General features: G+C 59.9%; 3 protein-coding genes across 6 annotated transcripts in view; 2 read left to right on the forward strand and 1 right to left on the reverse strand.

The window, feature by feature from the left end:
- The first annotated feature begins 1,554 nt into the window (after nt 1-1,554).
- On the forward strand, nt 1,555-5,599 carry NDUFS8 (NADH:ubiquinone oxidoreductase core subunit S8). 2 transcript variants are annotated; one of them, XM_052662041.1, is made up of 8 exons: nt 1,565-1,615; nt 2,271-2,396; nt 2,531-2,594; nt 2,683-2,733; nt 3,299-3,388; nt 3,485-3,657; nt 5,204-5,332; nt 5,417-5,599. In XM_052662041.1, exons 2-8 carry the CDS (start codon nt 2,391-2,393, stop codon nt 5,546-5,548), a joined length of 645 nt encoding a protein of 214 aa, XP_052518001.1. In that variant the 5' UTR covers nt 1,565-1,615; nt 2,271-2,390; the 3' UTR covers nt 5,549-5,599. The 2 variants fall into 2 exon arrangements, with proteins under 2 accessions (XP_052518002.1, XP_052518001.1); XM_052662042.1 differs by lacking the exon at nt 2,271-2,396 and having other exon boundaries at nt 1,555-1,615.
- A 2,960-nt stretch (nt 5,600-8,559) lies between these two features.
- On the forward strand, nt 8,560-20,348 carry TCIRG1 (T cell immune regulator 1, ATPase H+ transporting V0 subunit a3). 2 transcript variants are annotated; one of them, XM_052661603.1, is made up of 20 exons: nt 8,560-8,654; nt 10,881-11,001; nt 11,337-11,415; nt 12,496-12,716; nt 12,802-12,887; nt 13,167-13,293; nt 13,384-13,466; nt 13,589-13,682; nt 13,764-13,976; nt 14,645-14,789; nt 17,260-17,399; nt 17,500-17,657; nt 17,828-17,918; nt 18,400-18,518; nt 18,616-18,829; nt 19,155-19,277; nt 19,376-19,480; nt 19,555-19,672; nt 19,825-20,002; nt 20,086-20,348. In XM_052661603.1, the coding sequence occupies exons 2-20, from the start codon at nt 10,885-10,887 to the stop codon at nt 20,162-20,164; spliced, it is 2,490 nt and encodes an 829-aa protein (XP_052517563.1). In that variant the 5' UTR covers nt 8,560-8,654; nt 10,881-10,884; the 3' UTR covers nt 20,165-20,348. The 2 variants fall into 2 exon arrangements, with proteins under 2 accessions (XP_052517563.1, XP_052517564.1); XM_052661604.1 differs by lacking the exons at nt 13,167-13,293; nt 13,384-13,466.
- Nucleotides 20,349-22,266: 1,918 nt separating this feature from the next.
- Nucleotides 22,267-27,259, reverse strand: part of CHKA (choline kinase alpha) — a 57,276-nt gene continuing 52,283 nt past the window's right edge. For both annotated transcript variants that reach the window (XM_052661847.1, XM_052661846.1), the window contains one exon: nt 22,267-23,345. In XM_052661847.1, coding sequence (XP_052517807.1) covers nt 23,286-23,345 — 60 coding nt within the window. In that variant the 3' untranslated portion in view covers nt 22,267-23,285. The remainder of the gene's footprint in view (nt 23,346-27,259) is intronic.

Genomic DNA, 27,259 nt, shown 5'->3' on the forward strand with positions numbered 1-27,259 from the left:
CCCATCCTTGTCCTCTTCTGATGCCCTTGATGTGTCCCCCTCTAGAGACCTCCGCACACGAGCTGGGCGCGCCCTCTGGCCCTCTTGTTCTGCCCAGCTCCTCCGTGCTCTCTGCTTGGATGTCAGCTCTTCCAGGAAGACCTCCTTGTCCACCTTCCACTCCCCGCCTCCTCCCCCCCCCCCCCCCCCCCCCCCCCCCGCCCCCGACCCCAAGACACCGGCGGCCTTCAAGGGTCTTCTCAGTGTCTGCAGCCTCCCAGTTCCCTCTGCCACACAACTCACCGGGAGGAAACATGGGTTTGTTTGGTGGCTGTTTGGGTTATGGGGCTCCCAAGTCGTATACATCCAGGAGCGGTTGAGGTGGCCGCATTGCGCAGCTCTCAAGGATTGGATCAAGTTCCTGCACAAGCCCGGGTCTCAGTTTTCCCATTCGTAAATCGTTCCTCCACACAGGGTTGCGGTGAGGATTAAGTGAAGCTGCCTGGGTGGAGGTTTGGCATACAGCAAGCACAGCTATGATGGTAAAGCGTCTGCCTACAGTGCGGAAGACCCAGGTTCGATCGCTGGGTCGGGAAGATCCCCTGGAGAAGGGAATGGCAACCCACTCCAGTATTCTTGCCTGGAGAATACCATGGACGGAGGAGCCTGGTAGGCTGCAGTCCATGGGGTCGCTAAGAGTCGGGCACGACTGAGCGACTTCACTTTCACTTTTCACTGTCATGCATTGGAGAAGGAAATAGCAACCCACTCCAATGTTCTTGCCTGGAGAATCCCAGGGATGGGGGAGCCTGGTGGGCTGCCGTCTATGGGGTCGCAGAGTCGGACACGACTGAAGTGACTTAGCAGTAGCAGCAGCAGCCTGGGTGGAGGTTTGGCATAGGGCAAGCACAGCTATTATGGTAAAGCGTCTGCCTGCAGTGCGGGAGACCCAGGTTCGATCGCTGGGTCGGGAAGATCCCCTGGAGAAGGGAATGGCGACCCACTCCAGTATTCTTGCCTGCAGAATACCATGGACGGAGGAGCCTGGAGAGCTCCAAAGTGAAAGCGAAAGTCGATCAGTCGTGTCCGACTCTTTGTGACCCCATGGAATGTATAGTCCATGGAATTCTCCAGGCCAGAATACTAGAGTGGGTAGCCTTTTCCTTCTCCAGGAGATCTTCCCAACCCAGGGATCGAACCCAGGTCTCCCGCATTGCAGGCGGATTCTTTACTAGCTGAGCCACAAGGGAAGTCCAAAAGCCTACCAAAGCCCAGCTATGGTGCGGAATCACCGTTATCGCCCGTACCCCGCTGGGGCGCAGCGTGTCTCCCTCTACCCGGAGGGCCCGGTTGGATGTGAGCTGCCTCCTAAAACCACTCCTCGGATGTCCCGCCCCTAAGGGTTCGGGAGTCCCGGCTCCTACGCCCTTCCAGCGCCTGCTTTCTTAGCCAATCGGGAAGAAGAATTTTTTTATCCCGCCTCCCTCGGCTGCACCACCAGCCAATCAGACCACGCCATGGAGAGTCAGCGCGGAAATGGCGAAGCCAGCCGGCCCAATGGCAGCGTCCCGAGAGGCAGGCTCCGCCTCTCGGCGGACGGGCCGCGCTGCACCGGACAGAGCGGCCGCACTTCAAGGTGGGTGATGAGGTCTCAGCCCTTAAAGCCGCGTCTAGGCAGCGCGGCGTCGGGGGGCGCGGGTGCGGCCCCCGTGGGCCCTGCCGGCTCCGCGCCCATGTTTCACCTCGGCCTGCTCAGCACGCGCGGCCGCCGTGTCCTTGGGCGTGCAGTCGGGGCGGGGGTGACCGATACGCTGGCGGCCTCCAGGGCGCATGCGCCGCCGGCTCCGTGGGGTCAGAGGTCGGGAGGAAAGTCAAGGAAGGAACCGGGTTGGGCACCTAGCCCTGAAGTCAGCGGTCGAAAGAAATGGGCCCGCCAGAGATCTCAGGTCACGGGAAGGGCACTTTGCGGCTCTGGCCAAGTGCCAGGCTCTGGGCTAAACACGTGGCCTCTTCGAGCCCCCCTCCATCCCCGTGACCCCCTTATCACAGATGAGAAAACCCAAGGTCATTGGGCAGGCAGGGAGGCAGTTCCAGAAGGACCTTGATGCGGGGGGCGGGGGAGAGGAATTTGATCTTGAGGGTTATTTAAGGCTTTAAGGGGTTCCAGCAGGGGAAGGCTGGGAGGTGTAAAAGGCGGGGTTTGGCCTGGGTTCACATCACGAACGCCCCCTCAGTGTGCGACTTTGGGCAAGTCACTTAACATGACTGAGCGTCTCATCTGTGACCCCTAGCACTGTGCCTGGCACGGCGAGCTCTCAATAAGTGCTGGTGGCGGTTGGCAGTATTACCTGGGTCAGTTTGGAGGCCGAGAGGGGCAGCTCCTGGGCACAGGAAGGCCATCTGTGACAGGAATGAGGGTGAGCAAGGGACAAGATGCCACAGTGCCTCTGGGGTCAAGGGTCAGGGCGCCTGCCGTGCTAGAGTTTCATGTGGGGAGGATCATACCTGTCTGGGACCCACCTGTGCCTGCCTCTCTTTTCACACCCCACAGATGCGCTGCCTGACCATGCCCGTGTTGCTTCGGGCCCTGGCCCAGGCCCAGGCCGCACGTGCAGGTAGGACCAAGGGTACCCTTCCTGGGTGTGGGGGCCCAGCCTCCTGGCACAAGGTCACATCTGCACGGTGTAACCCTTCTCCTTGCAGGGCATGCCAATGGCCGGGGCCTCCACAGCAGCGCAGTGGCAGCCACCTACAGTGAGTCCCGGGGTGCCTCGAGCCTCAGGCTTGGTGATCATGGTCCTGCCAGGGGCAGGGGAGAAGGCCTGGGTTCTCCTCCTGGCTTTGCTGGGGGCTCCCCCTCTCGGAGCCTCAGTTTCCCCTCTGTAAAATGAAGCGGGTGATCAAAATGATTCATGGGGGTGGGGTCTGTTATTGCAGGGCATGTGGGGGGGTGGTCCTTCCCTGTGGCTATACATATGATCTCAGACCCTCCCTACGTGGGACAAGGAGGGGGCTGCCAGGTGTGAACCCTGGGAGCCTGTACCTCCTCCTCAGGACGCGAGCACCCAAGCCCCACCTGCATCCCCTCCAGGCCTGGATGGCCTCATAGGCGCAGGGAGAAGCAGGCCAGGACTGCCCGTGGCCGGAGGCCAGCCTCGAGGGTTGCTTACTGAGGCAAGGGGTATTTGGTGAATGAACAAGCCCCCCAGGGACCCAGCTCTTACATCTGGGAGGCCGGGCCTCATTTCCTGAGCTGGAGTCCTTGAAGAGGGCCTGTGCGTGGCCCCTGCCATGGCCTCTCTGCCCGCCTCCCCTGCAGAGTATGTGAACCTGCGGGAGCCCTCGATGGACATGAAGTCGGTGACCGACCGGGCAGCACAGACCCTGCTGTGGACCGAGCTCATCCGAGGTGGGCCTGGGGGACGGGAGGCTCGAGGTGGGCTCGGGGGGATAGAGATGTGTGAGGGAGGAGGGGCCCCCCCCACCGTGCCTGTGCTGCCCCCAGGCCTGGGCATGACCCTGAGCTACCTGTTCCGCGAGCCTGCCACCATCAACTACCCGTTTGAGAAGGGCCCGCTGAGCCCGCGCTTCCGCGGGGAGCACGCACTGCGCCGTTACCCGTCCGGGGAGGAGCGCTGCATCGCCTGCAAGCTCTGTGAGGCCGTCTGCCCAGCCCAGGTACGCCCTGACCCTGGATGACCGCCGCCCTGACCCTGGCCGCTGGGAGGGGGAGGCCGCAGTCTGCTGCAGAGAGAGAGAGAAGTGGGCAGCCCTGGGTCCCATTTCTCAACTCCCTGCTGGGTGTGTGTCCCCAGGGAAGTCCCCTCCCACTCTGAGCCACTTGTCCCGTGATAGGAACCATGAGGCCTTGTTGCCGGAGCCGACTCAGAGGTGGTGAGTCAACGGAGGGAAGCTTCCAGTCCTGAGCAGACTATGAGATACACTTGTGGCCTGTCCTAGGGGGTCTGGTCGTGAGTGTGAGAGCCAGGCTGGAGCCACGAGGCTGCACTTGAAGGTCTCCACTTTGACATGGGCGGCAGCAGTGTTAGGAGCCCTGCCTACACATGTGCCCTTCAGAGGGCCGGACCCGGGGAGACTCGGACCACAGCGGGGCACTCGCTGCCCCTGGCAGCAGCTCCTTTGAGCCCCTGGCATTTGGTTCTGTCGGAGGGTCCCGCATGGACTGCTGAGAGTCACGGCTTATGGGTGCAGAAACAGACAAAGTGGGGACGCTCGGGTGGTGCATGTGCCCGGCAGGTGCCCAGCAGGCACAGGGGTCCTGACTGTCCACACAGCGTCCCCCTCCCAGCGGTTGCTCCAGCCATGTCTCTGTGACTCAGGACAGCTCCCGTCTGAGTCCTGGCTCGGCTCCTGCACCAATCCCAGGTTCTGCAGCCCATGGGCTGTGGCCTTGTGGTCCCCAGTCTCTGTAGCATGTAGGAGCCCCCTCTCCCCCACCCCGAGAAATAGCAGTGGCATCCAGGCAGTGAGTGCCGACCATAGACCAGTACTGTGCCAAGCTCATGACCTCTCTCTGCAACAGCTCTAGGTGGTCAAGGTTATTATCCCCATTTTTATAGAGGAGGAAACTGAGGCACAAAGAGAGAGGCTATTAGCCCAAGGTCCCACTGTGAGTGGTGGGCCTTACACTCCTGGGGACATCTCAGGGCCATGGCCACATCCCTTTGAAGGTCCTCGCCTCTGGGGAAGCCCTGGGCCACCCCTTCCTTCAACCAGTGCCAGGCTGCCCTCGGGAACTGAGAGTTAAGGACCTGTGTTTGAGTCTGTTTACTCGGTGGCTTTGGGAAGGCACTCCACCTTTCTGAGCTTCAGTTTTTTCATCCATTAAATGGAGATAACTAGGTGTAGTTGGGAGGGTTGTTCAACATATAGTCAGCAGAAAGTGGGCATTATTTACAGGGTGAGACCCCCCAGGGCTGCAGGTGCCCTGGTGTGCCAGGCAGGCAGCAGCCCTCTCCTCGTGGGACTCGCATTCTCAGGCAGGAGGTGATGGCAGATAGCATATGAGAGTGTCAGCTCAGGCAGGCACGCAGAGGCCGGCGTCATGGCTGTGGCAGGTGGCCTCTTAGGAGGGGAGTCAGGAAAGGCCCACGAGGATGGAGAGTGGACGACAGAGGGGCCTCTCTGTAGGCCCATGCGGGGCTGGATCCTGTGCCAGGGGCCATGTGGCTGGCAGGTGACAGTCCCCTGTGCCACCGCCTAGGCCATCACCATCGAGGCTGAGCCGCGGGCCGATGGCAGCCGCCGGACCACGCGCTACGACATCGACATGACCAAGTGCATCTACTGCGGCTTCTGCCAGGAGGCCTGCCCCGTGGACGCCATCGTGGAGGTGGGCGGGGCCCTGCGGCGGGGGAGGAGGGGCTGGAGCTCCTGGGAGGGGCCTGACACAACTGCGCCTGCCTTGCGCCCGCAGGGCCCCAACTTCGAGTTCTCCACGGAGACGCACGAGGAGCTGCTGTACAACAAGGAGAAGCTGCTCAACAACGGGGACAAGTGGGAGGCCGAGATCGCTGCCAACATCCAGGCCGACTACCTTTACCGATGACCGGCCGGCCCGCGGCCTCTCCTGCCCAATAAAAAGCTCTGACCTCCCCCACCACCTCTGTCATGCGTCTGCTGTCTGAGCCGGGACCATCCGCAGCCTGTGGATTCTTCCGGTGGATCAGATTCTTGGACCGAGTTGCCTTACCTGTGCGACCCGCTGGGCCCGGCCCACAGCAGCCTGCGGCCCACACGTCTTCCCAGGCATATTCCGCAAAGGCTTAGCTGAAGGTCGGCTCAGGCCACTGTTTGCATAATCCTGAGTGATCAGTTGGTGAGGCCGGGGCCTGTCCTCTCCTGAGGCCCACCCACAGCTGAGAGTCTTGAGAACCTAGAGCCTGCTGAGAAAGGGGAGTCTCCGGGAAGAAGCTGGGCGAAGTCTTGTTTGTCCAACCTCAGGCAGAAGTACGTCAAGTAGCGGGAACTTGGACAGGCCAGGGCATCCTTGCTGGGGGCGGGGTGGGGGAAGCCTGCTCTGGGGTAACGGTCACGAGGGGATGACACAAGCCCTGCTGCCCGTGAGCTGGCTTTGCCTGTTCTCCAGCCACATCCCTTTTCCTCCCCAAGTTCCTCAGGGCAGACTGCTGACGTCGCTTCTGCTGCTCAGGACTTCCTGCTTTGTAGCCCCAGCAAAGCAATGTGGTTCCTTCTGGGGCCACACGCAAGCCCATGGTGGCAGAATAGCCCCCACAACAACCCCTTCTGACTTGGTGCTGAGCGTGTGAGAGCATTTCAGTTCATTCTCAGCAGTGAGGAAGCTGGCTCAGAGAGGTGAAGTGACTTGCTCAGGATCACACAGCACGCATCTTGAAAAAACTAACAGGTCTGAGAGATTTCAAGAATTCCCTTCATCATTTCCAAAAGTGCTTTTTTACAAAACACTAATCTCTCCAGATGCTTAGAAGGGGCAGGGTGTTCTTTGGATCAGTAAGTGTAGGCAGTGCCCCAAGGGGGCCTCTCCCTTCTGGGACAGGCTCTGTCTGGGAGCATATTCAAGGCTCTGAGAAGGCCTGCAGCAGAGAAGCCCAGACTTTGCCCAACTCATTCCTGGAGAGCCCCCTTTCTCAGATCACCTGCTGACATCTGGGCCTGGTTACCAGGCCCTGCTGGGCCATCTCCCAGGACCTGTGTGGTCCCACCATTGGCCAAAGTTTTGGGGCCCTTATAATCCACAAAGTGGCTCAGAAGTAAGTACAGGACCAGAAAGGACAACTTGAGCCCTGGGAGTGTCCGTGAGTTCAGCACTGCTAGTCCTGGCAGCTGCTGGGAGCAGGAACTCCAAAAAACAGGCCAGCTGTCAGAGGCAGGCTCGAATATCCTAAATCACTTCTAATTTTGGTTTTATCAGACGTACCCAGTATTAGATGCTTGACATGGAGTCTCTTTCTGTACACGGGAAAATTGTTCAGTCACTCAGTTGTGTCCAACTCTGACTCCACAAACTCCAGCACACCAGGCTTCCCTGTCTTTCACCATTTCCTGGAGTTTGCTTAAACTCATATCCATTCAGTCGATGATGCCATCCAACCATTTTGCCCTCTGTTGCCTTCTCCTGCCCTCAATCTTTTCCAGCATTGAGGTCTTTTCTAATGAGCTGGTTCTTTGCATCAGGTGGCCAAAGTATTGGAGCTTCAGCATCAGTGCTTCCAATGAATATTCAGGGTTGATTTCCTTTAGGATTGAATGGTTTGATCTTGCTGTCCAAGGGACTCTCAAGAGTCTTCTCTAGCACCACAGATGAGCCTGTCTAGCTTCTGACTTAATTCCTTCCCTCACTGCCAGGTCAGCTCTAAGGCCATTTTGAAACATGTTAAGAGTTCCAGTTTGCCCTGCGTGGGAAGCACTGACCTGAGGCCCCCAGTGGTACTCAGTTCAGTTGTGTCGAAGTTTCTCCTTGAAAATAACCCTACCAAAAGTGTCCCCATTCTTCAGAAGACACCTTGGCTGTGACTCAGTTTCCAGGCCCCAGCTCTAGGGCTCCATTTGCCCACCCCTCAGAGGCCGTTGGGCTTCCCTTGTAGCTCAGTTGGGAAAGAATCTACCTGCAATGCAGGAGACCCACGTTCGATTTCTGGGTCGGGAAGATCCCCTGGAGAAGGGAATGGCAACCCACTCCAGTATTCTTGCCTGGAGAACCTCAGGGACAGAGGAGCCTGGCAGGCTATAGTCCATGGGGTCACAGGAGTTGGACACGACTTAGCAACTACACCACCACCACCACCACCACCACCACCACCACCACCACCAGAGGCCCTTCCTCTGCCGTGGGGGTTCAAGGATCACCAGAGCTGACCCAGTGGGTACAGTCTTGGCCAGTTCAAAGTGCAGGAAGCTGGACAGTGGTGACCCACAGGCTGGGACCGGATATGCTGCATGAAGCTAATAGGAGTGAGGACCCAGGGACAAGTCCAGTCACAGGAGAAGCGAGAGTGAGGGCAGAGCACTGCCCAGCACCTGCAGCTGCGGTCTGCTGCCTGGACCTCGGCGTCCTGCTGCCACTGAGGGAAGAGGCCCAGAGAAGGGCAGCCGCCCACCCAAGGGCCCAGAGCACTGGGCCTGGAGTCCAGGCGGGCTCTCAGAAACAGGAAGAGAACAGGACCTGTGTGACTACAGCCTCACTCGAGGGAAGGGGACCCAGAGGTGGGGACACGTGGGTCTCGGGCCCCAGGTCTGAACCTATTGGGGATCCTATCAGCCACAGGCCCAGGTGGTGGAAGTCCCGCCAGGTAGCCCCTGGGCCTGGGCTGAGCACTTCCCCACATCCCAGCCTTGCAGACGTGCACGGTGGGCGCCAGTGTCTGCCCTGGGGTCTGGGCCTCCTCGCCCGGATTAGGCGGCTCAGGGCTCGGAATGGTTTCCCACCCGGGGGGCGAGGAAGCGAGGGCCCAGCCGGAGGCGGGCCTCTCACCCGCCCTCCGGCCAGGCTCCTGCACCGACTCCAGGACTCCGGGGCGGGTCCACGGCGACCCGGGGGCGGGGCTTCCCTGGCCCCGCCCCTCCCGGCCCCGCCCGTCGGGAAAAGTGAGTTGCGTGGGCGCCGCGGAGGCAGAGAGAAGTTGAGCCAGGAGATCCGAGCCGAGCCGAGCAGTGCCGCGTGAGGCCGACCCGGGGTGAGTGCCCCAGCGAGGGCTACAGGGCCCCCCGCTCTGCCTGCCGCCCTCGCTTCCCTCCGCCCCGGAAGGGAGTCTTGGCGCCCACACCCGTGTGGATCAGTAGAGGCAGCTCAGTCCGCAGGCCCGCGTGTGTCAGCCCTTGGTGGGGGGTGGGGGTGCACAGACGCGACTCAGAGGAGGAAGAGGAGGAGAATGGGGGTGTTAACAGCCTGTGACCCCCCTGTGGCCTGGCTCTGCCGGGCCAGGCTGTGCTCAGAGCTTTCTCTGCTGCGTCTTCCTGGGAGGGAGGGACCCATTCTACAGGTGCGGAAACTGAGGCCCAACCCAACTAGGCAGAGGCAGAGGTAGAAGAGAGCGCAGACCCTTGCCTGCAGCGCGGCTCATCGCGGCGAGCCAGGGGCTCAGAAGAGAAGTGTCCGGAGGAGCTGGCCCTAGCCTTCAGCCTCCCAAGGGAGAAAGAGGCGAGGGGCACAAAGTGACTAGTCTGGACCCTGAAGGACCTCGGCCCCTTCCTTTGCTCTGTAAATGTCGTGGGGGGTGGGTCCTGGCTCAGCAGCGGCCAGGGTAGAGGAGGGGGAGGGGATGAGCCGGTGGAGGGCTGAAATGCCAGGGGAGGGGTCTGACCAGGTCTCTGGACTCCTGTGCTTGACCACCAAAGGGAAGGGCCAGGCCCCGGGGCCCTGTGAGACGGGTACCAGGCCGGACTGGTCACAGCAGCTGTCCAGGACTGCTACCCGCCACGATCCCGGATCTAGCTCCCTGCAACCCCTCATTTGGCCAGCCTCACCTTTCAGGGTGCCTGGGGCAAGGAACAACCCTCCCCCTGAGGACACACGTTGGGCCGGAACTTCCAAACCTGCAGCCCGGGCTCCTGCCTGGCTTGGCCACCTGCTGACCAGTCTATAAAACAGGGGTGCAGTGCCCCCTCCCCCAAGGCCTGCTGTTAGTTTTAAATGAGGTAGTGGAGGTGACAAGGTACATGGGGACCCTGGTTATTTTTATCTCCCCACCAGGTTCTACCTCCGCTTGGTGGCCAGGTCCCGTTCACTCAAAGAGGAAGTGGAGGCCCAGAGAGGGTGGGAGAGTCCCCCAAGGACACACAGCTAATCCCAGCTTGGGCAGGGCTCAGAGCCTCCATCCCTGGGCTGCTCGCCCACCCTCCCCTATTCACGGCCCCCAGCCGACTCTCCCCATTCTCTCCACTGGGGAAGGGGCTGCTTTTCCTATTTACTCTAAAGTTAACCAGACCCAGGGGAGGAAGTGACCCGCTAGGTGGCTCCAGCCCAGGCTGTGGGCGGGGCACTCTGGCGCCAAACGTTCACCCTCAGCGGGGCCCTCGCCCAGCGCTTCCCCTTCCCCCCATCAATGGGAGAGCTAAGGAAGCGGAGTCCCACAGAGGGGCTGGGGGCCGGCCCTGGGCCCCCAGGGCAGTGGCCGTGGAGTCTTGGCCTGTGAGCTGGGCGTCCACGGGGCCCATCGGAGGCCAGGGGAGCCTCCCCCGCTGACATTGGAGCAGAGCCCCCACCAGGCCCTTCCTGCCCATTCAGTTTCCATAGTTTCACTTTCCGTGGTTTCGACACCTGGAGGATTCCTCCCAGGGCTGCGGCGGGGCTGCCCAGGCCCCAGGGGAAGGTCCTCCTTGTTCAGAGGCCCTGCCCATCCCCTGTGTCCTCCCCGAGGCTCGGGGGTGGCCCCCACCCCCTCAGCATACAGATGACTCAGGGAAGAGGCAGGCTCCGACTGCCGAGGGGCCAGGCCAGACCTCAGCCCCATGTCCTTGTCATGGCGCTCCCTGGGGCCGAAAGGCGAAGGCTCCAGCTGGCCGCGGCAGGTCAGAAGGCCAGCGCTAGAGGTGGCCTTTGACCTGGGGCCCTGAAGAGGTGAGGGCAGGTCACGGAGAGGGGACGACAGGAGATGGGACCAGGTGTGAGAAGAGCCAGTGTCACCAGGAGCCGCTGGGGCAGGGGGTGCAGCGGTCTCAGACAAGTCAGACCCAGCTGGGGAGGAGCTTGGTGTTGGACTCTGGGTCCGGCCGTGGGGTCAGCTGCGCTGCCTGCTTCTAGTGTGACATCAGCACCCTGCCGAGCCGCCCTGGGCCTCAGTTTCCCCATCTGTCAGATGACAGCACCTTGGAGGACCATAGGAGCACGGAGTTCCTAGGCGGTGGGCAGCTGCCTGTTTCCTGCCTCCCAGCCTGAGCCCCCATGCCTGCCCGCCCCGCAGGACCATGGGCTCCATGTTCCGGAGTGAGGAGGTGGCACTGGTCCAGCTCTTCTTGCCCACAGCTGCCGCCTACACCTGCGTGAGCCAGCTCGGGGAGCTGGGCCTGGTGGAGTTCAGGGATGTGAGTGGGGCCGGGATGGGCGTTGGGGGAGGCCTCGTCCCTGGGCGTCCCAGAGGGTGGGCCATCGCCCTGTACTGATCCCCGGCCCAGCTTGAATCCCGGTGGCCTCTGCCCCTGGGTGCTCTGTTCTCAGGAAGGCTGTCTTTACTCATGCCTCCCCCAGGCTGGGTTTAGCCAGGCCTCCTCAGCCCTGGTCCACGTAGGGCCTAGTTGTCCTCACTTGGGCATCGGGAGGTTCATGGTGTGGTCAGCCTAAGGAGAGCCAGCCTGCCCTTGTGGGGGACCTCCTTGGCCCCCCCGGCCTGGAATACTGACCCTTCCATGCACAACCACAGCTCAATGCCTCAGTGAGTGCCTTCCAGAGACGCTTCGTGGTGGATGTTCGGCGCTGCGAAGAGTTGGAGAAGACCTTCAGTGAGTTGACCCTGGGCCCGCACACCCCAGGCAGACTTCCCAGAGGAGGTGCCAGTGGAACTTGGTCTGAAAGGAAGAGTCCCAGGCACCCAGTTGGAAGACAGAGAAGGGAGAGCCAGGCCAGGCCCTGCAGAGCCAGGCCAGGGCAGCTGGGCTCTGTGGGGTGTTCTTGAGTGAGCTGAGCTGATGCCCAGGCCAGGGTTCGGACGAGCCCTTGAGCGCTGAGTGAGGCCTCGGGACATCGTCCTGCAGATGCTGAGAGCTACCTGTAGGTCTCTAAGCAGGAGCGAAGCATGGACAGAACTTTCTCTGCTGCAGGTGGACTGGGGTGAGCAGAGGCCACCAGTCTTGGCTCGGTGCCCCAAGGAGTAGCTTCTCCTTGGACCTGGGCAAGAAGGACCCCTGCCCTGGGTTGTGTTCCAGAAGCCCCTCCCAGGAGGATCTGGCACAGTGGGAGGAGAGAGCATGTCTGGTTAACGGTTAGCTTGCCTGATAGGTTTTAAGCAGTCAGGCAGGTCGTCCGTGGGCCTGCATGCAAGCTGCTGTCCGAGGCCCTGCAGCGCTAGGCCGCCTGCTGTGGGACCCAGGCCAGGGGCTGGGGATGGACGGAGAGCAGCCCAGAAGAGCCCCAGGCGGGGAAGCAGAGTAAACCTGCAGGGGTGGAGGTTTAGTCTGAGGTTTTTCTGGGGTCTTGGACTCAGTGAATCAGTTGGCTGGTGGCCAGGGAAATTGGAAGTGATGTTTAGAATCACCTCGACGTTAGCAGCCCTTGGCTGTGTGTGTGCTCAGTTGCTCAGTCGTGTCTGACTCTTTGTGACCCCATGGACTGCAGCCCACCAGGCTCCTCTGTCCGTGGAATTCTCCAGGAAAGATTATTGGAGTGGGTTGCCATTTCCTCCTCCAGTGGATCTTCCCGACCCAGGGATCGAACCCGGGTCTCCTGTGTCTGCTGCACTGGCAGGCAGAATTTTTTGCCTGATGAACCGCTGGGGAAGCCCTCCAGCCCTTGGCTAGTGGTGGCCATTAGCTGGTGGAGGCCCCTGAGCGGCGCCCCCTGACACTCCTCCCCTCCTCACCCAGCCTTCCTGCAGGAGGAGGTGCGGCGGGCTGGGCTGACGCTGCCTCTGCCCGAGGCGGGGCTGCTGGCCCCCCCGCCCCGCGACCTTCTGCGCATCCAGGAGGAGACTGACCGCCTGGCTCAGGAGCTCCGGGATGTTCGGGGCAACCAGCAGGCCCTGCGGGCCCAGTGGCACCAGCTGCAGCTCCACGCGGCCGTACTGGGCCAAGGCCACAGCCCCCCGGTCAGTGTAGCCCCCCGGGCAGGGACGCGGGGCGGGAGTGCTCGGCCCCCCCAGGCTGGGGCTCATGGGGCTTCTCGGCTTCTAGGTGGCGGCCACCCACACCGATGGGCCCTCGGAAAGGACCCCCCTGCTCCAGGCCCCCGGAGAGCCACACCAGGACCTGAGGGTCAAGTAAGTGAGGGGCAGCTTGGCGCTCTTTCTGGCCCAGTGCAGACTCCTTGTCCAGTGCTCCCTCAGACTGCCCCCTGCCTTCTCCTCCCTCGGGCCTGGGATTCCCCTCTGCCCTACAGGTTTCTTCCCTCCTGGTGTGTGCCGGGTGGGCTCCTGCCTTCCCCGTGGGAGTGAGGGGTGGTGTGCCTGGCTGGTATGGGGAGGCGGGGTGGAGGGGAGGGGAGGGGAGGTCGGCGCAGCCCCAGCGCAGCCCCTGCCCAGCCCCGCCTGGCCCCGCAGCTTCGTGGCCGGTGCGGTGGAACCCCAAAAGGCTGCGGCCCTGGAGCGCCTGCTCTGGAGGGCCTGCCGTGGGTTCCTCATCGCCAGCTTCCGGGAGACGGAGCAGCAGCTGGAGGACCCAGTGACGGTGCGCAGGCGCGGGCTGGGGGCTGTTTGGGCGGGGGTGCGGCCCCTCCAGGTGCGGGGACTGCAGGGTGACCTGGGCCCCCCTCCGCAGGGTGAGCCTGCCACGTGGATGACCTTCCTCATCTCCTACTGGGGCGGGCAGATCGGGCAGAAGATCCGCAAGATCACTGACTGGTGAGCGCCCCCCGGGGCCCTGGGTGTCCCCCACACCCCACGCTGAGCCCGCGCCGTCCTCCACGCTCCCACGCATGTGGCCTGGACCCTGGGCACCTGCTCACCCTCCGGCTCCCTGCCAGCTTCCACTGCCACGTCTTCCCGTTTGCGGAGGAGGAGGCGGCCCGGCACGCAGCCCTGCAGCAGCTGCAACAGCAGAGCCAGGAGCTGCAGGAGGTGGGTGCCCGCGGCCAGGGTGGACCTCTGGCTGCCACCCCCCAGGCTCACCAACCCCCTGACCAGCTGCTCTGGCCACAGGTCCTGGGGGAGACGGAGCGCTTCCTGAGCCAGGTGCTGGGCCGCGTGCAGAGGCTGCTGCCGTCCTGGCAGGTGCAGATCCGCAAGATGAAGGCCGTGTACCTGGCCCTCAACCAGTGCAGCATGAGCTCCACGCACAAGTGCCTCATCGCCGAGGCCTGGTGTGCCACACGCGACCTGCCCGCCCTGCAGCAGGCCCTGCAGGACAGCTCGGTGAGCGGGGGCCTCCCGCCCACCCACACTGCCAGGCAGGGGCCCCTCCTCACAACACACTTCCCATTCCTGGTGCCATGGGTACCCTGCCTTTGCCGGGTCTCCTCCTCCAGGGAGTCCTCCATGATGCCTCTGGCCCAGCAAGCCCTCTCCCCACCCCCACTTCCCCTGAGGCCTTAGGATGGGCCGTCGTACCCTGCGGGCCACGCTGGGTATTGTTAGAACCACGTTCAGATCGAGGTTCTGCAGGCACCAGCCCTGTGACCTTGGGCTGATTGGAGGGAGCCTTGGGCTCATCTGTGAAATGGGTGTGCCGACCCTGCCTCCCCGGGGGTGGCCACTGTAGGCAGGGTCACCGGTGGCAACAAGGGGCTCCTTCTCCCCAGCCACCTGGATGGGGAGAAGCACGCTTGTGTTTCCCAAGTAACTTCTGGGCCAGTCTCTGGCTGTCTCTAAAGCCCCCTGAACAGGGGGCAGGTGGGGCTGGTCGTCCGGTTTCACAGGGAGAGAAGGGGCTGCCCCAGGTCCCTGGGCTGCCACCCAGTGAGTCCCCACAGTGCTCTGCCTCTCCAGCCTCTGCCTGGCTGGGCGGCAGGGTGGTCCAAGGCCCCTGGAGGCCCCTGCAATCAGCCTTCTCTGTCTGTCTGCCTGCCTGCCGGGTGCCCCAGAGCGAAGCAGGTGTGAGCGCCGTGGTTCACTGCATCCCCTGCCGGGACATGCCCCCCACGCTCATCCGTACCAACCGCTTCACGGCCAGCTTCCAGGGCATCGTGGACGCCTATGGTGTGGGCCGCTACCAGGAGGTCAACCCCGGTGAGGGCCGCCGCCTCCCGCAGCCCTGGCCTTTGGGAGGGTCAGCTGCTGCCCTGGGTGGAAGGCTGGCAGGGCTATGTCTCCACGCTGGGGCTGCCCCGGCCTCCTGGGATGAGAGATGCTCTGCTTCTCATGCTCTTGGGGGGAGCCCAGGGTCTTCGAGTGTACCCCCAACAAACCCCACCTTGTTACACGTACAAGGGAGCCAGCCGAGTTGTGCAAAGAACAACAGCTTTGCAGCAGGAGTGGCCTGGGTTTAAGATCCTACTTGCTTACCTTGATGAGTTTTTTAGCTTCTCTGAGCCTCAGTTTCCTCATCTGTGAAATGGAGATAACGGTTCAGCTCTGAGCAATCTTGGGAAGATGAATGGTCACCAAAGGTTTCAAACCAGTGGCCCACGAGGCCAGAATCCATCTGCTTGTATGTTTTGTTTGGCCATGTTGTCCAGACACGTTGAGAGGTTCGAGTTGGGTCAGGTTTTCCCAGAAGCAGACCCTGAGGTGGGGTCTCTGCTGCAAGTGGTCTCTTAAGAGAGGTGTTCCTGGGAGAAACCAGTAAGGGACCTCAGGGGATGGGGAGGCGTGTGGGGAAGGGACGGCTGAGCAGGGCCAGTCCTGGGTGAAGTCCGGCCACGCTGGAGCATGTCTGTCTCAAGGCTGACAAGCAGGGCTTCCACACCCGGCGCCCTCAGCTGTCAGCCAGCCCTGGCAGGCAGGCAGCGAGGCCGTCAGCTCCTGGCACATCCCGGGCGCTCACCAGCCTGGAGAGGCTGCTGCTCGGAGAGTGGCGCATCTGGCAGGGGCCCACACAGAGCTGCTGAGGGCCCCGTGCCCCCTGGGCAGAGTGTATGCTGCAGGCACCAGGGCTTAAAGTGGGAGTTTTGGCAAAAGTCTGCCTTTTCCCAGGACTTTGGCAAAAAGTGAGAGCTTTGGCAGCATGGTGCCCACTCCCAGGAGGCTGGAGCTGGGTGTGGCCACCCCTCCTGTTTGGGTCCATGCTGGGGCCAGTGGGCACTGGCTCCCTCCCTCCCTGGCCCCGGCCACCTTCCCGAGGCCCATGGGACCTGGCCCGTCACCTGCCTGGTCCCTCTCCTTCCAGACAACACTCCCCCTGAGGCAGGCTGGCTGCTGTGTGCCCAGTGGCCCAGCGTCCCCGGTGTCGCTGGGTGAGGGCTGCAGGGCGTCTCCATGTGATCCTGGAGGAGGGGTCTGGGGGTGAAGCGTGAGGAGGGCCCTTTCAGGAGGGGGACTTAGTCCGGGGCCAGGGAGGGGTCCTACCTCACCTGGTGGGCAAGAGAAAGGGTTAGGGGCCCCGAAGGTGGTACGAGCAGGACCTGAGGGTGGAATCTGGGGCTGTGTGGACTGAGGCCCGGATCTCGTGTCCTCTGGGGCCTGCTGACCCTCCAGGATAGCACCTGGGAGCTTGATGTGCACTACCCTACCACACACACTTCGCCTGCCCGTAGGTCCGCGGCGTGGGCAGGTGGCAGTCTGCTTGGAGCAGCCTGATCCCCAGATATCCGCGGCTGCTGATGCGCCCCCAGCGGCTGCTGATGCGCCCCCAGCTCTCAGCAATAGCTCTGCTGGGGTATTCATTTGCTCCGGCTGCCGTAACAGAGCATCCCCGATGGGGCGGCTTCAACAGTGGCTATTTATCGTCTCTCCATTCCGGAGGCTGGGAACCTGAGATCAGGGTGTTGGCAGGGCTGGTTCCTCCTGAGAGCTTGAGGGGGCTTCTGTTCAGGCCTCCCTCCTTGGCTGGGAGGCAGCCATCTTCACGTTTGCATGGCCTTCTCCACTGTCTGTGTCTAAGGTCCAAATCGCCGATTTTACAAGGACAGCAGTCATATTCGATTAGGACTCACGCTAATGACCTCGTTTTCACTTGGTTACATCTGTAAAGATTGTACCTCCGAATGAGGTCACTTTCTAAGGAGCTGGGGGGTTAGGACTCCAACCTACCTATGAGGGGGTGCACAATTTGACCCATAACTGGGATGTGCATTAGAATCCTAACATCTATGAGAAAATTTCCCCATTTGCTAAAGGGAAGCTGAGGCCCCAAAGATTAAGTGACCAAATTGGCCTTCTGGAACTTGCCATGGGCCAGCCAGGACTCCCATCGGGCTCTCTGTGCTTCTGCTTAAAGCTCTTCTCATAAATAATAGCTAGAACTAATGAGTTTATATTACTTATTTATTTTATGGCCTGCTGTCTCATTTTTAATAGCCCCAGAAAGTAGTGGTATTATCTCCATTTTGCCCATGGGGAGATGGCGGTTCAGAGAGGTTAAGACACTAGCCAAAGGTTGCACAGCTAGGAGACGGCTGGCTCTTGCATGCGGGCAAGCGGTGTGGCATCCCTGCCTGACAAACACCACCTTTGTGTCTCCTGTGGCCCTGGCCCCTGGCTTGGGGGCCCCTATAGAGGGCCGGGGTCATGGCTGACTGCGTGGCCCCTCTGCCCACAGCACCCTACACCATCATCACCTTCCCCTTCCTCTTTGCTGTCATGTTTGGTGACGTGGGCCACGGGCTGCTGATGTTCCTCTTCGCCCTGGCCATGGTGCTGGCCGAGAACCAGCCGGCTGTGAAGTCAGCGCAGAACGAGGTGAGGAGTGGCGGGGGGCTGGGGGTGGGGGTAGGGGAGAAGCGGGGGTGCAGGCACAGCCGGGGCCCAGGGCCAGCTCTCACTACACCCACACCCCCAGATCTGGAGGACCTTCTTCGGGGGTCGCTACCTGCTGCTGCTCATGGGCCTGTTCTCCATCTACACTGGTTTCATTTACAACGAGTGCTTCAGCCGCGCCACGGCCATCTTCCCCTCGGGCTGGAGCGTGGCAGCCATGGCCAACCAGTCCGGCTGGAGGTGAGCCCCGGCCACCCCCCTACTGCAGCTCCGAGGCGCCTGGGCCCCTGACCGCCCCCTCCCCACTTGTCACAGCGATGCCTTCCTGGCCTGGTGAGCCCCGGCCACCCCCCTACTGCAGCCCCGAGGCCCCTGGGCCCCTGACCGCCTCCTCCCCACTCTTGTCACAGCGATGCCTTCCTGGCCCAGCACCAGCTGCTTGCCCTGGATCCCAACGTCACCGGTGTCTTCCTGGGACCCTACCCGTTCGGCATCGACCCTGTGAGTCCTGGCCATCCGTCCGGGGTGGTGCGGGTGGGAGGGTGGGTTTGGGCTCCCTGCTCAGTGCCCCCCAGACCAGGGCCTGCCTGGCAGGGCCCACACTGCAGCCTCTTGAAAAGCAGAGAAGTGAGTCCTGATAAGGACAGTGTTCTGTATGTAGCCCCTCTGTGCCAGGCAGGCACCGTTCTGAGGCCTTGTTGAAATGATTTTGTGTCCCAGTCCTTGCGACAACTCCACGGAGTGCATGTCGGTGCACACTCTCCCCATTTCACAGATGAGGAAGCTGAGGGTACATGCCCAGAGTTGCCCAGCCAGGAGGAACTGGGGTAGGGGCCCCGGCTGTGCTCTGAACCATGCCACTCTGCTGCTCATCGGGTGGGTGATGGCTTGTGCAGGGGCCCCTGGAGGGGCACACACGGGCCGATGAGACTCGGGTGGGGAGGCCCCTTCGTGACCCCCCGCGGCCCTCCTGCTCCCCCAGGTCTGGAGCCTGGCCGTCAACCACCTGAGCTTCCTCAACTCCTTCAAGATGAAGATGTCCGTCATCCTGGGGGTCAGCCACATGACCTTCGGGGTGGTCCTGGGAGTCTTCAACCACGTGTGAGGGCCGGGGTCCTGGGGTTGGGGGTCGCGAGCAGGGCCAGAGTGGCCTGTTGACCCGGCTCCCCCGTACTCCGCCCCCTCGCCCCTGCCCCAGGCACTTCGGCCAGTGGCACCGGCTGCTGCTGGAGACCCTCCCCGAGCTGGTCTTCCTGCTGGGGCTGTTCGGCTACCTGGTCTTCCTGGTCGTCTACAAGTGGCTGCGCCTCACGGCCGCCAGCGCTGCCACGGCCCCCAGCATCCTGATCCACTTCATCAACATGTTCCTCTTCTCGCGCAGCCCCACCAACCGGCAGCTCTTCCAGGGGCAGGTGGGTGGGACGTGGAAGGGCTGGTGCGTGTGGCCTTGGGTGGGGCCGGGTGGGGCCACGCCCACCATGGGGCCCCGCCCCTTGGCTGCAGATCCCGGTCTGGAAAGCGGGATGCAGACCTAAGGCGGTGAGACGAGGAGGGAGGTCGAAGGCCCCGCAGAGATGGTCCAGCAGAAGGGGTGCTGGCAGCCTGGGGTGCCACCCTCCCAGAACTCCGAGTGGGGTGGTGTCCCTGCCCCGTGAGGGGCCCTGGCGGAGAAGTGCGGGGCAGGCTCCCTGGGCCCGGGGAACCGCGTGGCGCCCTGACTCCCGCCCTCCCTCACAGGAGGTGGTGCAGTCCACCCTGGTGGTCCTGGCCCTGGCCACGGTGCCCGTGCTGCTGCTGGGCACTCCCCTGTTCCTGCGCCGGAAGCACCAGCGCCGCCAGTCTCAGAGGCGGCGACTGCTGGTAGGGGCAGGGGAGGCGTGCGGGGTGGGCGGGGCGGGTCGCGTCCGGGCTGTGAGAGCCCACCCGGGCCGTGTGTCTGCTGATGCTCCCACCTCCAGGATGACGACAAGGCCGGGCTCCTGGGCCAGCCCGACGTGTCTGTGGCCAGCCAGAACTCTGATGAGGAGAAGGCCGGATGCCTGGGGGACCAAGAGGAGGAAGAGGTGGGTGTGGGGACTCCCTGGGTCGCGGGAGGCCAGCGGGCTGGCTTGCCCCTCACTGCTGCTCGTTCCCCTAGTTCGTCCTGTCCGAGGTATTCATGCACCAGGCCATCCACACCATCGAGTTCTGCCTCGGCTGCATCTCCAACACGGCCTCCTACCTGCGCCTCTGGGCCCTAAGCCTGGCCCACGCCCGTAAGTCCCAGCGCCTCCTCCCACACATCTCCTCCCGTCGCTTCCCAGTGTCCCTGTCTGGAAAGGGGGGTGGGGGGGAGGTCCCCTGCTGACCCTCGGGGAGGATGAGCTTAGGGACGCCAAGGTGGCACTGCTCCCTCCCGCACCTGCAGAACTGTCGGAGGTCCTGTGGGCCATGGTGATGCGAGTTGGCCTGGGCCTGGGCGGCGAGATGGGCGTGGAGGCCGTGGTGCTGGTCCCCGTCTTTGCCGCCTTCGCTGTGATGACCGTGGCCATCCTGCTGGTGATGGAGGGGCTCTCAGCCTTCCTGCACGCGCTGAGGCTGCACTGGTGAGAGGCCGCAGGCTGGTGCGGGCAGCACGGGGGGTGGGCCGGGGGCAGGGGTCCTCTCACCAGCTCTCCTCCTCCCCCAGGGTGGAGTTCCAGAACAAGTTCTACTCGGGCTCCGGCTACAAGCTGAGCCCCTTCACCTTTGCTGTGGAGGATGAGTAATGCCCATGACCTGCCCTTACTGTGCCAAGCAGGAAACAAATACTGAGCCGGTGGACTTCCTTGGTGGTTCAGCAGTTAAGACCTCATGCTTCCAGTACAGGGATGGTGCTTCCAATAGTTTGATTCCTGGTCAGGGAACTAAGATCCCACATGCCACACGGTGCGACCGAGTTAAAAAAATAATAAAGACGAAGAAGGCCTAAGACCCGTGTCTTGGTCTTGTCTGAGAGGCAGGGCCTGGGAGGCTGGTGTGCAGGAGCCTGGGCTCTCGCTGGGCTAGTCCTTCCTCGGGAGCCTCTTCTGGTTTGAGGGACACCATCCCAGCCTGTGTCTCTCTGAGGTCTGTCTTTGCAGCTGAAGCTGGTGTGGGTGTGGAGAGGTGGGAGGCACTGATCTAGGATTTGGGTCCTCAAGATGTCAGCAGAGGCCCAAGCAGCACATCGGCAGGACCCCCAGACTCAGGGAATGGGGGAAGAGGGCAGAAGTAGGACAGAGGACTGATGTGTCCAGCGCATTGTAGCTCAGGATGACTGTTGTCCCAGGCTGGACCAGGGGGAGTGAGTGAGCTCCCTGTCCTTGGAGGTATGCAAACTGTAGGATGATGTCTGGGATACTCGGGGTGTGGAGGGAGGTGCTTGGCATGAATTGGCCAGATTCTCGTGTCCTTATGCTGGCGCTGGCCACTGGCACTCACGACACTCTGGAGCAGAGAGCAGCCCGGGGCACTGAGTGTGACCCACATTACACAGGGGACAGTGTGTCAGTCACTCCACGGGGGATGGCAGGTCACACCCGAGCCCTCTTTCCTGCAGACATGGGCAGAGGCTGTCCAGGGTACCCCGAGTGTTACCCAGGGCTCTGAGGGTCAAAACAGGGCTGAACCAGACCCCACGCCCTGCCTCCCTCCTGTACCCAGAGGCCACCATCTTCCCCATCCCCCCCTGGTGGACAGTCCTGCCCCCTGGACATGCAGTTGCTGGGGAGAAGGTGGCACCCTGCGGGCATCTCTGACCTGGGTCCCACCACTGGCTGGGGGGCAGAGCCAGTGCTTCCCAGCGGCCTCACACTCTCCTGCCGAGGAGCTGCAAGTGGTTCTTCCGGCTGCAGGCCCCAGGAACAAAGGCTGCCTTGAAGGCAGAGACGCCCTGGGCACAGCAAGCGGGAAGGAGGCCCCACCACTGTGGCTCCATCTGGCCAGCTGCCAGGAGGAGCCTGTCCCTCCAGAGTCCAGGGCTGCCCCAGCTCAGGGCCCCTGGACGCTGGGCTGCAGCCCACAAGCCTGGCAGAGTCGGATCCAAGAAAGAGCAGCTTCTGGTTAGGAACAGAGAGCGGTGTGTGTCTTGGGACCTGAACCAAGCCCAGGACTCCAAGCCTCACCTTCCTGGGGAGCAGAGCTGAGTGCTCACAGGTGAGGCAGGTGCTCAGCGCCGAGAGCCGGCGTGTTTGGGAGGAGGGAGGTGTGACCCTGGGGGGAGTCTGGCTGCATGGACAGCTGGCAGCTCGGCTGAGGGCTGGGCACTGTGGGACCAGCACGCACAGGGCTCTAGGGGCGGGCACCCTGGGGCTGGAGGTCACCCTCAGGAGATGCAGGGATGAGGCAGGGGGGCCACCTGCGCCAGGGACAAGCCTGACCCCTGCTCGTGCGAGCGTGTGGTCTGCCCAGGACAATGAGGAAATGGGAAGCCAGGAATGCTACCCGGGATGAAAGCAGTGACGATGGGGCAACGGTGGGGCTGGGAGGAGAGCTGCCACCTGGGCCGTGACTTCGGAGCTGACCTGACCCTGCAGGGCACTGCCCAGCAGAGCCCTGGGGTCTAAGGCAGATGGCCTCGTGGGTACAGGCAGCAGCTGGGGGCTGTGTTCGAGACCTCGTACAGAGGGCGCTGCATTGAGACCCCCTCCCGGCCACGCTCCAGACATGTGGAAGGACAGGCAGTGGTCTCCCTCCACCAGCCCAGCCACTCTCCTCCTCCCGGCCTTCCGCCATCCTGCCGCATCAGGAGCAGCCGCGTCCCACCACCCAGACTCAGGACACATCCCAGGGTGACAGCAGAAATAGGCTTTTATACTTTTTATTGTTTGTATAGTACAATCTTTGTGGTAGCAGGAATGTATGCACAAAAAAACAATTCAAATAAGAGTTCAGAGTAAAAAACAAAAGGATTTATCCCAAGGGACATTTAATATACATGGACTTCACAGCTATACTCTATCCACGCCCCCAGACTCCACACACAGGCTGTGGTCTCCCACTGGGATGGCCGCGCAATGACCATATGAACAGGCAGCAGGTGTGGGCACGCCGAGGCCCCAGCACTGGGGACGGCAGGAGGCTTCCGAGGGCACGGGGCAGGACCAGGCCTGGGGGCGGGGGGCCGGCCCTGCCGGAGCAGCCCCAGCTCCAGGCTGAGCAGGGGGGAGCGGGAGCGGGGGCGGGGGCAGAGAGCAGGTGGGGGGGCAGGTGTGTCCACGTGGCCTTGGTGGCCATGGCCTGCCGCCCGCCCCGAAGCCGCGGTTAATAAAGCACTTTGTTAGAGGGCCCGGGGCAGGGCACACCCAGCTGGGGGTGAGATTCACCGGCTGGGGGAAGTTCAGATGACAGGAAGCAGGTAGCCACGTTCCTCCCAGCCCCCGCGCCGAAGGGGGCGGTCAAGCCAAGGAGCATGATCACAGTGTTACCGCCCCTCGGGAGCGGGCAGCGGCTGCACACCCGTCACAGAGCCAGCTCAGCGCTGTCTGCCAGCATGGCCGTTCACATCGTGTAAAGATTAACATTCACCACAAAAGGCACCTGGAGTGACGCTGCTGGGCGCCGTGTCCGACTGCGACAGAAACGTCTTCTCTAGATGAGAGGGGTCTGAGATATTGCAATATTGCACTAGTGTACTATAATTCTGCGTCCCAATCTCAGGTCAGAGTCCTAGTGAGGTCGTAAACGAGATAAGAAATAAATGTTACTCAATTTTAATACAGTCTTTCATATCATACACATCTGTGTTGGGCGGTGAGATGTCTGAGCCTTCCGGCCATGGCCGTGGGTACAGTAGTAGGAGCACAGAGGGGCCGCAGGCTCGGCCGCCCCCACGCCATCCAGGGATGCAGGCAGGAAGGCCGCACATGGTCACACCCCAAGCTTCCTCTTCTGGTCGAAGTAGGCATCGAACCTGGCTTGGGCGTACTCCTAGGAGAAAAGGAAGAGAGGCCTCACCGAGGGTCCCGCCTGCCCCTGGCACAGAGCAGATCCGCTCCGTCCAGTGCTGCCCCCGGGCCGTCCTCCCCGCTGGCAGCCCTGCTCCCCGCCATGGCCTGCCGTGCTGGCCCGGCCCTGCTGACCCGGACAGGATGCGGGACATCCATCTATGGACCGGGCGCTGCCATGGTGCACCAACTCATTCACCTCGAATGCTACAGACAGGCTGACAGCCCCAACAGACTCCTCTTTCCAAGCCCAAGGCCCCTTGGGCATCAGCAAGTGTGGCACCAAGGTGGAAGACGGGTGTGTGTGTGCGCACGCGTGCCACCTGTGTGCTGGGGTCACTGCTGCACACTTACTAAAAGGACACCGGGAGGGAGTGAGCATGCCTGGCCAGCGCCCCGCCCCCGGTCTGCGCCCCCGTCCGTCCATCAGTGTGGGCACAGTTTCTGAAGGACCACTCCAAATTGAGAAGTCTGCCATGCCAGCCGCCAAGACGATAGAGTCACCTTAAGAAAACTGAACACTGAGGGAGAATTTATAAACCAACACAAACTAACTCATCTGAAATGTGCGGTGTTGGCTAAAGCACACAGCCTGCCTACCACCAGCACCGCCGTCACCCTCTGAGCTCTCCACGGCCTCTGCGGTCAAGCCCTCCAGGCCCTGACAGAAAGCCCCATGAATGGCATCATCCGGCCCCTCTGGGGTCAGGGACGCTTCTGCACGGCTGGGGAGGGCAGTGTTCGTCCGTTTGGTGCAGAGCAGTGCTCTGTGACACGGCCCCAGTGCAGATGGTCACACACTCGTCTGATGTTGGGCACATGGGAGGCTTCCAGTCTGGGGTTGTCGGAGCATGTGAATTCAGGTCTTGGTGTGGAAACAGGCTTTCATTTCTCTTGGATCAACACCAAAGAGAGGGACTGCTGGGCTGTACGGTTAAGTGTGTATTTGACTTTATTTGAGAGGCAACTGTTTTCTACACTGGTCACCCCCTCTTGCAGTCCCCCCCGCAGTGTATGTGACATCACCTTCTTGCCAACATTCAGCATTGTCAGTTTAAGTTCTACCCACTGACATGGATGTGCAGGGCATCTCTCTGGGCTTTAATTGGCATTTCTTTCATGACTATATTGGCAGATGAACAGATGCTTACTGGTCATTTATCTTCTGCATCTGTTCAAATCTTCTGTCCTTTCATAAAGTAAGTTGTTTGGTTTCTTGCTGAGTTATGAGTTCTTTGGACATTCTAAACACAAGTCTTTGTCAGATGTAAATTTGCAGTATTTTCTCCCAGTCTGTGGCTTGGCTTTTCATTTTAATGATGTCTTTCAAAAAACAAAAAGTTGTAAATTTTTATTCAGTCCAATCTATTGTATCTTTTTTCTTTGATGTGAGTGCTGTACGTAACCTCAGAAAACCTTGCCACAGTCATGAAGCTTCTCTCCCATTTCAGCTTTTCCATTTAGGCCTATTATCTGTTTCAAGTCAATTTCTGTGTATGGTACAAGTTCGAAGTTCATTATCTTTTTCCCGTATGGCTTATTCAGTTGTTGCCATGTCATATTTGGAAAATCTAACCCTTCCTGCAATGAACTGTCTTGGCCTTCCTGGGGAATACCAGTTGCCTCTATGTGTAGGAGTCCATTTCTGGGAACTTGATTCTATTCCATCTGATTTATGTCTGTCTTTACACCAACTGGGCTTCCCTGGTGGCTCAGAGGTTAAAGCATCTGCCTCCAGTGCGGGAGACCTGGGTTCAATCCCTGGGTCAGGAAGATCCCCTGGAGAAGGAAATGGTAGCCCACTCCAGTATTCTTGCCTAAACAATCCCATGTACGGAGAAGCCTGGTAGGCTACAGTCCACAGGGTTGCAAAGTCGGACAGAGTCAGTCGCAAAGACTGAGCGACTTCACTTCACTTACACCAATACCACATGGTCTTAATTACTGTGCTTGGTAAACTGTGAAATCAGGTGGCATGTCTTCCAACTCTGTTCTATAATTTTGGTGTTTTAGTTATTCCAGGGCCTTTGCACTTTCACGTAAGTTTTAGAATCAGCTTGTCAATGTCTATCAAAAGCCTGTGGGGTTTCGATGGGGTCATGGAGACACATAGATTGGTTTGGGGAGAATGAACATTTTAAGTCTTCTAAATCCATACATGTGGTATCTCTCCATTTATAACTGTCAGTGTACAGATCATGCACGTTATTTTAAGTATTTCACGTTTTTTACGCCGAACTACTAAATTTTTTCACAAGTTGTTTCCAGCACATCGGAATGCAGTTGGCTTTTGTATATTGACCTTGTGTCCTATGACCTTGATAAACTCAGTAATTTAAACAGCTTTTCTATTGACTCTTTTCTATTTTTCCATGTACACAATCATGTCACCTATAAAATAAAGGCAGTTTTCTTTTTTCACCTTCCTGTACTGGCGAGAACTCAGCACACACACCCTGGCCGTGCTCTCCACTTGGGGCACATGTGGGAGAAACATCTGGTCCTTTACCATCGATTATCACGGCCTCCAGTGGGCTCCCATAAAGCCCTTTACCTGGCTGAGGAAGTTCTCCGTTACTAGTTTGCTGAGACTTTCTGTTGTGAACAGGTGTTCCAAGTGACTGAATTCTGTCAAACACTTTTCCTGCGTTCACTGAGATGCCTGCATGATTTTTCTCCTTTATTCTGTTAATATGGTCAAATACACTAATGGGTGTTTCAAATGTCGATGTTAGTCTTGCATTTCAGGGATAAATGCCACTTGGTCATAAAATAATTATCCTTTTATATGTATTGGATTTACTTTTGCCAGTACTTTGGAAACGGCTTGTGTGTGATGTCCATGAAGGGCACTGATGCACAGTCTTCTTGAAACGTCTAGTTTTGGTATCAGGGTCACGCTGGCCTTGTCAAATGAGCTGAGAAATGATCCCTCCCCCTTGATTTTCTAAAAGTTTCTGTGAGACTGTTATTCTTCCTTAAATGTTTGATAATATTCACCAGGACCTGAAGTTTAGTCTACAGGTTTTTGATTATCAGTTCAATTTGATAAATACACGGCCACTTACGACGTCAGGTTTGACAATTCGTATCTTCCAAGAAACTGGCATGTTTCGAGCAAGCTGTCAGATCCGCAGAGTTGTTTCTCGCTCTTCTACTTTAACATCTACTGACTTTGTGATGATGGCTTCTCTCTATACCTGGTTTTGGTAATGTCTGCCTTATCCTTTCTTGCTCAGTATGGCCAGATATTTATAAATACTTTTGTGGTATCACTGATTTTTGCCTATCTTTAATATTTTATATTTCAATGATTTTTGCTCTTACCTTTATTCTACTTCTATTTACTCTGGGTTTACTTGGTTTTTCACTTTCTAGCTTCTCAAGATAGAAGTTTATGTTACTAGTTTGAGAACTTTCTTCTTACCCAGTACAAATGTTTAAGCTACAAAACCATAAGATTCCAAACATTGTTTTAACTGCATCCCACAAATTCTAGGATGTTGTGTTTCCACTCTTGTTCAGTTGCTAAGCCACGGCCTTTGCAACCCCATGGACTGCAGCACTCCCAGGCTTCCCTGTCCTTTGCTACCTCCCAGAGTTTGCTCAGATTCATGTCCATTGAGTTGGTGATGCCATCCAACCATCTCATCCTCTGCTGCCTCCTCCTCTTGTTTTCAGTCTTTCCCAGCATCGGGGTCTTTTCCAATGTGTCGGCTCATCACATCAAGTGGCCAAAGTATTGGAGCCTCACCTGCAACATCAGACCTTCCAATGAATATTCAGGACTGATTTCCTTTAGGATTGACTGGTTTGATCTCCTTCCTGTCCAAGGGACTCTCAAGAGTCTTCTCCAACACCACAGTTCAAAAGAATCAATTCTTTGGTGCTCAGCTT

This window comes from Budorcas taxicolor, chromosome 25, assembly GCF_023091745.1.
Source record: "Budorcas taxicolor isolate Tak-1 chromosome 25, Takin1.1, whole genome shotgun sequence".
Classification (NCBI taxonomy): Eukaryota; Metazoa; Chordata; class Mammalia; order Artiodactyla; family Bovidae; genus Budorcas; species Budorcas taxicolor.